The sequence below is a fragment of the Enoplosus armatus genome, chromosome 12 (genome assembly GCF_043641665.1).
Source record: "Enoplosus armatus isolate fEnoArm2 chromosome 12, fEnoArm2.hap1, whole genome shotgun sequence".
NCBI classification, from domain to species: Eukaryota; Metazoa; Chordata; class Actinopteri; order Centrarchiformes; family Enoplosidae; genus Enoplosus; species Enoplosus armatus.
In genome coordinates this window covers 11,474,966-11,488,744 of record NC_092191.1, presented here as the reverse complement: position 1 = coordinate 11,488,744, position 13,779 = coordinate 11,474,966, and the positions used below count along the sequence as shown (strand labels likewise).

General features: G+C 39.4%; 1 protein-coding gene across 1 annotated transcript; it reads right to left on the bottom strand.

Moving 5' to 3' along the window:
* Nucleotides 1-704: 704 nt before the first annotated feature.
* Nucleotides 705-12,629, bottom strand: cdhr1a (cadherin-related family member 1a). Its single transcript, XM_070916352.1, is given in 17 exon segments — nucleotides 705-1,265; nucleotides 2,684-2,941; nucleotides 3,042-3,270; nucleotides 5,068-5,135; nucleotides 6,042-6,206; nucleotides 6,323-6,475; nucleotides 7,223-7,426; nucleotides 7,820-7,920; nucleotides 8,019-8,097; nucleotides 8,813-8,956; nucleotides 9,597-9,713; nucleotides 10,397-10,483; nucleotides 10,674-10,763; nucleotides 10,892-10,942; nucleotides 11,061-11,206; nucleotides 11,730-11,825; nucleotides 12,551-12,629. Coding segments are annotated over 17 exon segments (2,628 nt in total).
* Between the last annotated feature and the right edge of the window lie 1,150 nt (nucleotides 12,630-13,779).

The window sequence follows — 13,779 nt, the reverse complement described above, 5'->3', positions numbered from 1 at the left end:
GATCTGGGTTGAGGAACTTTAAGCCACTAGTGTGTCAACAAATGGTTCAAAAGGTGGAATTTATCTGTTACAAAATGACTCAGAAACATGAAGCAGAAACAAATAATGAATAGTTGTGAAATAAAAACGTGATCTGAATGATGACACACATGATGGGAAGTCTTTTTCCCATCACATGAAAATTACATTATTGATATACAAGGAATTAAGCTGTTAGCTGTTTCAGTGTATTTAATCTTTCTGAAAACACACACACACCCACCCACACACACCCACCCACACACACACAAACACACACACCCACACCCACACCCACACACACACACACACACACACACACACTATGAATGATTGAGTTTCAAAGTTCATTCTTGACCTTGAAACATCAGTTGACAAAACAATCTCATCTCAAGTTCCATTTAGTGGCTCATCTGGAGCTTTTGACCATATCACCTGATCTTCATCATCTTCGAATGACGTCAGCCCACTTTTCGGATGTGTGGATGTTCAAAACTCCATTAAGATTTCCATTTGTGTATACGGCAACATGGATGAGAAGACCTTAAAGTTCTGTGAGAACATGGAAATCTGAACATCTACATTTCCATGGCAACAGGGCAGACTGGATCTGCTGATGAAGATCATGAAAGCTCCGGGACTGCTGCAAAATGGACCTTGAGGCAAGATTGTTTTGTCCAGTATTATTAATGTTTCAGCATCCTCTTCTGCTCCAGTCTCATCTTGAGCTCTGAAACCAGCGCATTGTTCACAGTGTCCTGTCTGGTTATCGCTGACTTCTTTTTGGGTCTGGGTGCCACTGTTGCTGAGACGGTGGGTATCGCCCACTGCCTCTCCCCTGGGATGTAGGGGGGAGGTGGTGGAGGGGGAAGAGATGGGGCGCAAGGTGGCGGAGGCGAGGGCCAGAGTCTCACAATGTTGCTGACATTGTTGTTATAGTTGACATTCTCCACAATGACCTCAGGCTCCCGCTCTTCCTCTTCTACTCTGAATTTCTCTCCGCGAGTTTCTGGTTTCTTGAAGGGGTTTTTGAAGTTCCAGGCGTGCTGGTTCCGTGGCCTCCTCCTTATGCGGCGGTTCGGCAGGATCCGGTTGGACTTTTTGTTGCGCAGGAATGTTGCGGTGGAGATGATGACTGTGACTACAACCATGAGACTAATGACACCAGCAAGCATGCCTAGGATTTGCAAAGGCTTGTTTCTACTCTGCATCAAAAATGATCCCAAAGGCCCCCCACTGAGTTGGGTCTGTAAAAGAGCACAGGGAGAATTCACATCCATGGGACTGAAGTCACAGTCTGTCACACAAAGATTAACTTCTAAATATTGTCCCGTGTATGTACTGTAATACTGCATGTATTCATCATTTGGCCAAAAATATCATGTGAGGTGCAAAATACAAAACTCTGTACTGCCATGCAACTTTCCTGGTGGATGTCTTACAAATTAAACATACTACAAATGATGATTATACTTATATATATTTGTTCTACTGTTTTATATTTTGTCAAGACAAGATCAGAGAGGTTGACTGGGAAACTGAAATCTGAGACCATCCAGCATCTGAGAATGAATATATGAATTGATGTGAAAATGAAAAATCAGAACTAATTTATTATTATTGTTTATTTTGGTTGTGGTGTCATAAAAACATGGGGAAAAGAAACCATGGGAAAATGTTGAGAAGTTTATATTGTGCTCCTGTACTCCTTTACAGACACAGCCTTGTTCTACCATATAATCCTTTCAACATGAATTGCTACAAATTCTCAGTACCACAGAGTTAGAACAACAGTTCTGCTGTGCTGATGATCTCAAGGCAAGCTTCATTTATGGCACAGGCCTCCTTATAATCTTTCTGATCTTGCCCTGAGATTGGACACGGGACTTTTTCACAGAGTTCCAGTAAATAAGAGTTGAAATGAAGATTGTCAGTGAAATGGCGAAGGTGACAATGGTCAAAAAAATCCCAAACACAGCCCCCGGACGCTTCCTTAGGCCCAAGAAGTAAGAGACAAATCTGGATTTGATCTGAAAACATGACAATTGCATTTGTGTGAGATTCAGATTGTTTTATGACAACAAAGGTTTAATTGCTACCCTTAGCAAACAACTGATATGGGTTATTCTGCAGAAAAGCTGCACCTCCACTTACAAATGGATCAGATGTTTCAACACTTAATCTAGATGTAAACTGATAGCAGGGGATGATTAAACAGTTGCTATTGACAGTATATTCTAACTAATAAACTCAAACATTAGATCGAGGGCTTTCACTACAAATTGTTAATAATTACTCACTGTTAACATGGAGGGACTGAGCAGTCACACTATATACTCAGCACTATTTCTATTTATTTTATTGACTTTTAAAATACGGTTGAATTGAAATTAGGTGGTGCAAAGAAGTTACACCGGGCTTTGTTTGATAAAAAAGCTGAATTGCTAATAATATATTTCTATATAATACTCTATATAGACATGTCTTGTAGCTACAACTAGAATGACATCCAAGCAGCATAAGATATGAAATGGCGATGATGTTTTTGTACATCTCTATGTTTCATGTATTTTAAGTGTATTACTTTTGAAAAATCTGTAAAATTCCTCATATCGTATTGTATGACCCCCTCATATTGCTCTTCATCTACTTTGTTTCAACTTACAGCTTCGGTGATGTCGATCTTGACGACTGCGGTGGTGCTGAAGGATGGCTGGCCTCGGTCCCGGGCCTGCACCACCAGCGACCAGGTGCAGTCTCTCTGCTTGGTGATGTTCTGAATGATGGCCATTGACTTGATGTAGGACTTGAGCACGATCTCCCCCGTGTCGGAGTTAATGTCAAATATGTTGTTGTCTGGCTCAGCTTTCATGATGGCATACTCAATAACATTGTTGGGTATTTCTGCATCATCGTCTACAGCCTGTGCAGATGTAAATGCATTTAATTAAAAACCTAATGGTGTTGATGTTACTTTTGAGTTTCACTTTATCTGACATTGTAAATCACAAAAGAGCAAATACCTCTATTTTCACTGGTGCTCCAATCACCATAGTCGTCTCGAGGAAGTTGTCATTGAATGCAGGCGGGTGGTCATTCAGGTCCAACACAGTCACAAACACCTCAGCCAGGCTGTACTTTCCCTCTGCGTCCTCTGCCTTCACATAGAAGTTATACTTGGACCTCACCTCTGCATCCAGGCTCGCCCACGGCTGGGTGTAGATGATCCCAGATGCAGGCTGGATCAGGAACCTGTAAATGGTGACATGATTTAGAAAATGTAATTCAGATTTACCATATCTACAAATTGTTGTTTTTAGATTACTGTTACATTACAAAATTCAAAAAGTTAAATAGTAATAATAGTGAGCTATAGAGGTGCTGGTAGGCAGACTTTTTAACTTTGGACAGAGCCAGGCTAGCTGTTTCTCCCTGATTCCACTCTTTATGCTAAGCTAGGCTAATCACCTCCTGGATCTAGCTCCATACTTATTGTTGCTCATCTAACTCAAAAAGAAAGCAAATACGTGGATTTCCCAAAAAGTTCAACTATTCCTTTAAAGTATCACTTTCCGGTCCCATTCCATGAAAGGTTGAACTGTAAATATACAGAGCAGGAGTGGAAATAGACTGTTTCACTGACTGACTTGTTTAGTTACCTGACAGTGACTTTGTCACAGTGCAAGGTATTCAGATGCAAATAACAGTCTATTTTCTCCTCCAATCCCATTAGAGGATTAACAAAGACAGAGGGCAAGCAGGCAAAGATCAGGACTGCATGGTGTTGTGTACGCGGAAGTATTCTACAAGATATCGTAAAAAAACTGTAAAGTCAGAAATTTAAAATGCTAAATCTTTGCAGATGAGGAACCAAGAAATGTAGCCATGTATTGCTTCATAACAAGTTCAAAGAGGCGTTTTGGAGAAATCTGAGGTCACACAGTTTCCAAATGGTTTTAACCAAACAAGTATGCACTAAGATGAAAGTCTTCCAAATCTCTCCTCTGCTTATTTTGGAAATCCTTCTAGTGGATGCCATGTGACATCACATACAGTATCTCCTCTAAATCACTCCAAATCTGCACTGAGAGGTCCAGAAATACTCATTTTCTACGTACATTTCACCGTAAAAAGCAAGTGGTTTATTGGGAACAGATTTAACATCTTACTGATCTCTCTCTGTTCACTTTGGCATTGCACATTACAGGTTCATGTTTCTTTTGCTTGACATGTTTCAAAATGTTGGCCCTCTAAGGCATGCAGATTGAAATGAGATTGAAAAAACAAACAATTTTCCAAACATTTACACTGTACTGACACTCTACTAACTTTGGATAAAATGCAGGTGATCTTCAACACTCTATCTGTAGTGATGTGAAAGGAAAGGCAGCTGTGGGTGTACACTGTGTGCTATTATCACTAAGAGAGAACAGTGACCACTGAGCCTTTTTCTCAGAAGTTAGACTTCTACTGGAAATGTAATAAAAATTGAGTTGAGTGAAAATACCAGCAAATCCTCTGAGGGACTACAGTGCTTAGGTGCAATAAGCAGAACCAAGTCCTCATATGAAAAACAAGTCTGTCATATTTCTGTACAGCTTTCAGGCAGACGCTTTTGCTGAAGGTGGTCTTCAATAGGACAGTGGGTGTCAACTATAATTCAGACTCAGATCCCAAAACTATTTTCTTGAGATAAGTGTGCCTTGGATGTTTGTTTTTCTGTCTTTCTACTGCTGACAAATACTCAGGATATCAAATGCTAATAATTTTTTATTATTATTATTATTCTCATTTGCTGGAATGTCACCATGTGATCTTACACTGACATAATCACTTCACAAGGACCAACGAATAGACACAGGGGAGCAGTCTGGCAGCAAGCATTGATAAGTAAATGTCAGTCACTGAATGTGTGGAGGTGTATTGTGGTTGAGATATTACAGTTAGATATCTAGATAGAATAATAGTGTTATGAGGATGAGAGGAATTTGAAGGGGGTGCAGAGTCCCCTCCTGTGAAAAGAGCCCATTTCTTTCAGTTTATACTCACAAGTCAGCCCCTGATCCATAGATGGAGTACTTCACTTCACCCCAAGGTCCCGAGTCTGGGTCTGTTGCCTGTAGACATACAGTTACAGAGAAAATTGTTGTGTGTGCCTTCTCTTCTTTACCTCTGCTAAACCTCAAAATATTGATGTTAGATTTGTTTGTATCGCTTTACTAAAGCGAATGAGCAGAAAAGAGAACGGTCTGCCACCATGGTGTCAGTAAACTGAATGAATCTGTGCTGGACTGGAACATGATGTTACAGGGGTCAGCTATAAAAAGACCGATTTTTGATGTCATAGGAACATCATCATGGGCATCAGCTAATCTGTCTGTCTGTCGCTGCAGGGATGCCTGTTCGCTGTCTCCATGTGTCCAAGGTCACTTGTTGGCTGTTCTTTTATCTGATTGAAATTGCCTGGGATCAAGGAAATGAGCCTCTGTGGTGTTCACGCAAGGGCAGGATTTATTAGCGAGCCTCCCTGTTGCTTTGAGCCTCTGCAGGGCGCTGATATGAACTGACAAGGGTGACGGATGAGATAATCCAAAAAAACAGTCATCTATCTATCTATCTATCTATCTATCTATCTATCTATCTATCTATCTATCTATCTATCTATCTATCTATCTATCTGTCTATCTATCTATCGTTTATGGCTCTGAAAACCCAACACGCCCTTAAAAGTGCTCATGTTATTTCTGCACATATTTTTGTGCTGCAGCTGCATGTGCTACTGAGCATTAGGGGAAAAAATCTGGGAATTTGGTGTTACACAACAAAATGAAAGTGATAGCCATCTGGCAGCTTACCTCGCCTAGCTTTTATCTACATGTTTTCACATATTATCCCAAAAAGTCTACATTTAGGGAATTAACGGCGCTCTTGGGCATTTTGTTAAAATCAGCATTCCTCTTTAGCTCACAGTGACGTACATTGGTGATGGTGGGTATTTTTAGACAGGATGAGGACCCGCTCACCGTGACGGACACCACATTGGAGCCACCCGGTGAGTTTTCTGGAATTCTGGCAATGTAGTAATCTGAGGAGAATTTGGGAGCGTTGTCGTTGGTGTCCAGGAGATGAATGACAATGTCTGCTGTGGCACTGAATCTCTCAGGTGTATCGATCTCAACTGCAAGTAGCTAAAGAGGAGAAAGATTAGAAACAAATCAGTAAAAAAGACACACGCAGGTGCCATTTGTTGATAATGGTGTGCATTTGTGATATCTAATCCCATTTCAATCAACTGTGGGTTAACCTTGTATGTGAGAAAATGGTTTTTCTCATAGTCCATGGCAGCAGAGTCCTCTACTAAGATTGTGACTTGGGCCTCATTGAGTACAGTCTGAGGGACGACTCGCAGCATCCTTCCTGGTCCAATCAGTCTCAGATTGAATTTAGCATTGGCACCCTGCAAGAGCACAACACACATCCTCATATTATTCACAATGTCTCATTAGTGAATATGACAGTTATGTTATACATGCATGAACCTATTTATAGTAATCTGCATTTGTTACAAAGCTGTCACAAACAAGCAGACATACAGTATAATCCATGCGGTATATAGTCCATTCAATCAATATAAAAGCTTTGTATCTTTTCATTATTACAGTAATGTATGAGGAGTCAATGGGATATCAGTAGCAGCAGAAATATTCTTAGTGAAACATAATGTCACTGGACAAAGAGAGCTTGCCCTGATGTTGTAACAGTATTATCAGAGAATACATTTGATGAACATTCAGCCATTTGGACGAGGCTCACACAAGGAGCTGGAAACACACACAGACTTGCATAAGCTGACAAATGGCATAGTTAGGGAGCACCTTTTAATTTGTGTTGGCTCACTTTCAGATTCATGCAATTTTAAAAGGATTGTCTGTGATAATGGCAGGCTTAAAGTCATTTCATAGACAGAAAGGCAGACACCAGCCTGCCAATGTTGTGATACAATGAATGTTGATTAAATTCTTATTAGATAACAATGTAATTTGGTCAGAAAATGAGTGTTATTACGTAATAACAATTGCTGTTCTTCTCTCTCTCTGGATAACTGAGGCAGCTTTCAAAGGCAATAATAAAAACTGATACCTGGTCAGTGAAAAAAATAATTGTGTGTGATATTTTGAGTCATTTTCATGGTCAATGGTCTCACCTGATCGGAGTCATTGACTGTGATTTTCAGCCCCCGGAGTATCTCTCCCTCCGGTGGGTGCTCATACATGGTCAACTCAAACATGTTCTGTGGGCCCTTTTCTCCGTAGAAAGTGGGTGGATTATTGTTCAGGTCCACCACACGGATCACCACCGTGGTCACCCCGTAGTCCAGGAGTCTGCCTTCGGGACTTACTTCTGATGCCTGGACACAGGATAAAAGTTATGCAGATCAGCTCACATGTATCACTTGTGTAGTCAGTAGATGAGCCCGTGGGATATTTTATGAACCAGTTTCACTTCGGAACCAAGTTCAGGCATTTGCTGTGATTTCATATGCTAGGCTATCTCATGTAAAATGTCGGTTTTCTGCATATACTGTAACAATGACTAAGGTCTACAAAATGCAATTTATACTATACAATCTTTCATGCAGGTGGACATAAAAAACAGCAAGAAAAGCTGAAAGTCTTTTCTTTCTTTCCAAGATATTTGAAAGTAGTTGACAGAGGAATTCTTCGGGCTTTGTGTGTAGTGTAATTTTCAGTCTAGCACTTATTTACAGTAAAACTGAATGGATGAATGATCTACAACTTACCTTGACTTTAATGTTAAAGATTTCTCTCTTCAGATAAATGGGGAGAGTCAGCAGGGTGATACACCCGCTTGTTTTATTGATGCTAAAAACACCATCATCACCTGGCGAGACAAGCAACACAGAGACCTGTGAGCACTTTTGCTTTATTCCAAAATCATTCTAATTCTTCTAATTCTAATTCTTTGAGTGAAATACTTACCGTCGTCAAAGGAATAACGGATTGGATTCGGGTTTCCCAGATCACCATCTTTGGCTGTAACAGTGAATATTTCAGATCCCTGAGGATAAGATCATTAGAAAGGTTATTTCTCCAATAACTGATGCTTGATACATTTAAAGATCACTATTTTTTCTGCCAATAAACAACTCTAATATGTTCCTCTTAACATGATGTAACTCAGTATTTGGTTGCATCACATTGTCAAAAAACTGATGATATAGGTTAAGGTTTCCAAAACATGTTAAATAAAAAAGAAACAGGAATTTTAATTGCGTCACCTTGTGGCTGGTGCACAGCCAGTCAAAAGGTACCACAAAAAAATCTACTCAGCACCTGATCTTCACTGAGTCTTCAAAGGTACATTAAAATGTCACCGTCGTAATTATTCCCTTTTGGATAAGTCAGAATGTGTAATCTGTCTCTGCTATGACGTGCTACTGCAGTGACATTTAGTCACCGAGGAGATAATGTGGCTTTCACCTGCTGTGAGAAAAGCTATGAAGAAGACAGCATGGGCATTAAAGTAAAATGCCAGCAATTAAATCAGTGTGATTTGAGATAATGCTGCATTGGGTTTTGGACTCTTTTGTTAGTATTGCTATGTTGGGATAATTCAATGTGATGTTCATTTAGGATGGCAGTGTACATTCATTGTAATACAAAAGTAACATGTGACAGAAAGTACAAGAACGTTATCAAATGTTTAAAGACTTGTGCTATGAAATGTTTTTTAGTTAAAGGGTACAGTCAAAGCAGAATGTTTTCATACTTACTGGCACTGAGACTTCATAAACGTAGCCAAAATACGGCGTTCCAATAAAAAATGGCGAAGTGTCCTGTGCATCAATCACGTTGATAGTCAGGGTGGCAGACGATGACATAAATTGCTCCTTGTCATTAAAATTACCACCACCATCCTGGAACAAAAGTAATGTACAGTTTAAATCTACATTTAAAAAAAAAGACGTTTTATAATTTAGTTAGATAGTTATGTCTCTGTTTTGTAATTTTTATAAAGCTTTATTAATACATGTTAAAGTTTTCATTTTGAGTTGAATTTTACTGCTGGTGAAGACAAGAAACATCTCAGTTTCCCACCATAAGCTGTAGCTCAACTTTTAAACGAAGGATCTCTTTCGTATATAGACTTCCTTTTGTTTTAATAAAGTACTTAAAGGTGCCCTGTGATGTTTTTTTGTGAACAAAGAAAGAAATGAAAAAGAAATGTATGTTTACATTCAGTGTTTATTGTATTTTGTATGTCCTTGAGGTCTACCAAACATGTTGAATGTATTTCCTTCTTCATAAAACATTTGCTAAGCAGATTTTTAAAGTATTTTTGAAACCACTGAATTGTTTACATGCATGTATGCTAGCAAGCCGCCTTCTTCTTCTCTGCCTTTTGTTTAGCACAGTGCTAAATTTCTTGGTACAATAACCACCACCAGCACTGATGGAGTTTAGCAGCCAAGAACTCCACAGGGCACCTTTAAATTGAAAATGAAAGTACACTATTGCACCACAGAAACATTTAATGACTTTTTATACACCCATTACCTTTGCAATGACAGTGACAAAGTGTGTCTTTGTTTTCTCATAGTCCAACATTTCTCCAGATTTGATACGCAGGACACCACTGTGTCTGTCGATGGCAAACACAGTGGACTGAGAATTCTGTAACAGAGAAGAGGACAAAGGCAGGATTTTAAAAGCGCTCACAGAGACACAAATAAAGTCACATGAGTAAAAAGCCTGTCGCTGAAACCCCTAAACCCCATTTACAACCACTCACGTGAGATTTCATGAAAAGTGGTCAGATGGCTGCATAAAAACACTCAGCAGCCACTTGAATTAGGCCACATCTTGTCTAAAGTCGATCTCTTTGTCCATCTGGATGTAAAGAGCCCATATGGTCAAGGACAGGGCAGGCAGGTGAAAGCTGCTGTGTCCAGATGTGCACTGCCTCACTCGTCACTGTCACTCCAGGCCAGCTGTTCTTTAGTCCTAATAGTCCTATGTGCAAACTAACATTCCCTGTCACCCCAAAGCAGCCCTCTAAGCTTCCAATACCTGACACAAATGTAATTGTGATTTAATCCCCATTCTTATGACTATACCAGCATATTCAGGCGCATGTACACGAATACACACATGAGCACCGGAACTGATGTTAACCTTGTTAGCAGTACGTCTATACATTAATTCCATCACATGCAGATTAACATTAGAACTGTCCAGTTTCAGCTAGCGTTTCATATTAGGAGCATTTGTTTTGTCTGTACTTATTTCTTATTTATATTTATTGCAGAAGCTGGTGGGATGTGAGTGGGCAGTATTCTCCTGCTGCCGGGTGATACCTGGAGGTAGTAGGTGACCGAGCCCCCTGAGCCCGTGTCTCTGTCCACTGCTTCGACTTTGTAGATGCTGCTGCCAGACTCAGTTGTCTAAAACACAGAAAGAAATTCTGGTCATAACATATAGGGCTTAAAAAGAAATGATGCAACACATATTGACTTTCATGTTTTCACAGTAATATGCCCTCCTTTTCATCTTATGTGGAGACACTTAGATTTTGATTCAAAATGAAAAGGGTCATAAACTTTTTTATAATTAAACACTTTTGGCTTAACTTACCTCCAGAACATCAATGATTGCCGGCATGTTTTGGAATTCAGGTTTTTCATCATTTGCATCCATCACAAATATTGTGACTCTTTCCACAACCTAAAAAGAAGAAGAAGAAGAAGAAGAAAAAAATCCCACATGAAACGTGTTTAAGTTTATTTTAGTGTGATTTATTATAAGGGATGGCATTAAATGGCATAATCACAAATTGAACAAGATGTTGACACCTTGCTTTGCCCATCTGTGATGCTGACAAGGACGTCAATAGAGTCTTGTTTCTGAGCAGAGATGGAAAACAAATTAATATGAAGAAGTTTTTCAAGGATTATGTTGAAGTTTAAAGTCAAATTGATTTCTTCTTCCCTCATGTCCTCAGAGGTCCTATGTTAAGTTTACCTCTCTGTCCAGCTGTTCCACCAATGTGATGTTTCCGGATACGGGGTCGATCCTGAAGTATTCTTTTGACCCTGGATCAAAGGACAGGCCATACCTCACCTCCTGGCCTTCAGGGTCTGTGCCATTGAGACAATAGATCTGTGTACCTAAAAGAAGACATCGTAATTTAGTCAAATTAGCCTCAGGTGTTGACTGCTTCAGACATATTTGGAAGAGTGAAAACTTTTAGACCAAAAATGTGTATATACATACAAATTCTAAATTTAAGAATAAAAGTTGATAAAACTGATTCCAAATGCAAAATTATCGAGCCCCTAAACAGCAGTCGAGGAGAGTAGTTAACGCTTTGTTTGGACATAACTGCTGTGGAACAGACTCGGCTGAGAAACAGTAAGCAGCAGTATAACAAGTACCCGACTGATGGAAGGTGTACAGGGACAGCTGCACCGCATTCACAGCCAGCAAACTGTCCCTCACCTCAACAGGCGGCACCAGCAGATGAGCACGTTAGTGAACATGCTACGCAACATCTGCTCATTTATCAAAGACTATTTAACATCCCGGCTCTCAGATATTGGCAACCAAAACATGCCATTTTGTTGATTGGTTGTTCCACCAGCCTATTAGCTGTTCACACTAAATGTCATGCATGCCAGAGGTTGATCTCACCGACAGCCGTGTCCTCTGAGAGGCTGAAGAGAGCCAGGTTCCCATTGTGGCTGTAGGGTCCATTGTCATAGAAATAGGGGGCAAAGTCCGCTTGTGCTGAGTACAGAGACATGAAACTTGAAAAGTTAAATGTTTGTTTTTCTTTTACTTTTAAAAGAAGCAATAACACAAAATTCCTCTTACAAAATGAAAGTTGAATAAGTTATAAAACACACCCTTATTCAATTTATTACACTACTTTTGCTGCAACAGAATTGTTCTAGTATGACCAGTAGCTTATGTTGGCTAATATTAGCAAGCTCAAGCTAGATATAGCTGTTTTTAGTCCTTACATTACTCTGTCAGTTTACAAACTGTATGATTCTTCTCTTGCTACTGTTACACTGTGTTTTCGTGTTTACTGTGCTTACGCCCCCTGCTTTCTCTGCCACTTTGTCTGGGATTACAGCTGAGTTACGTCAACCTCAGGAGATACCTTTTCTATACATAGACCTGTGATCTATGGTGGCAACAATGCTGTCTTGATTTGTAATATCACAGTCATCTGAATAGTGTTTTAGCTATATTAATTTCACTTTACCTTTGGAACTAAATTCATAAATCAAACAAATCCATCAGTATGATAGTATGATTATACAGAGTATAAACTCATGCTCACCTGTAAGAGCCACTGGCCAGGTTAGGCAAGAACATGAAGGAATTGAAAACAGAATAGAATTCAATTATAAAAATGTACAATCATCAACCAAACAGAACAGCATTCACAATCTGATCACAGCAACAAGTTCAGAGTAAGCAGATACTTAGGAAGTGAAACTTACCAAAGCAGGCATGCACAAACACAAAAAGCAGTGGCAAATGTAATTTCTTTACATTCTTCATCCTAAAGAATCAAGTCATGAAACCGCACCATGAAGACGGCTCCGTCGAGAGTCCTGTACATGAGATGCAACTCTCAAGGTGTTTGTGGCCGACAGGAGAAGGCTAAAGGCAGATGCTTACATGCTAATCCAATGACACATCTTAAGAGTTACACCTGGGCTGCCTCAGTCCAACTGGGCTTCTCACAGGATATGGCTCTGACTGCGGGGCAGACAAAACAAGGATGTACCACAACTTGATGGACAGGTATATTTTACAAATTCTTAGATTCTGTCAACCTCTTTCATTTACCACAAATAATTAACATGTATGCAATTTTCTGATAATGTCTAATAACTTCATTCATAGAAGAGATGATTGTGTCAGAAGGTAAGAAAGCTAAACAGTCTTATGTTTATGACTTTACAAATGTCAAATGATACTTAGTGTTTCAGTACTTTTACTGTAATATTGTATTTGCAATAAATACTGTCTTTGTATTGGAAACCCTACTCACTGAAACATTTTGTCATTGTATCCACACAGTCTGTACTGAACTGTAACTAACTTCTGTGATCTGTCCTTTAAATATTACTATTTCACACAAAGTGCTGTGACCAACTATGTCATGGAGAAAGTAGAGGGATTAAATGGATGCAGAATCTATACCATTATACTGGTCATATTATTTACAGTGCCATCTGCCATGCACTCCACAACCATCTGTTGCATTAGGAAAGAGAAAAAAACTCCACTATTTACTCAATTAATAGGATAATCATAAAGCAGAGGATGATGTAGATGACAGCAGTGAACGATCTGATGAGATTATAGCTCCTGTTTGCATGTTATGGTAGAAATCATGAAGTGAATGTGAGGAAATCGAAATAAAAGATGATGCATCTTTCTTTCTGACTATTCATTTCTTTCTTTATTTCCATGTTCACTGTGTCAACTCTCTATGTAATTAAAACACCCCACTGATTAATTTATGTCTTTCTGGGACTTTTTGAATGGTATTTTGGGCACTGAAGCGGGCTAATCTTCTTTTTTTGATAATCTTATTTGCCACCCAGAGGTAAATGCTTGTTAACAAATGTTATATAATACTAACCTGGCGGTCCTCCATTTGACTAGGATCATCTTTCTACAAACACCAACCCATCTATTGGTTACTTTACGTCTTCAA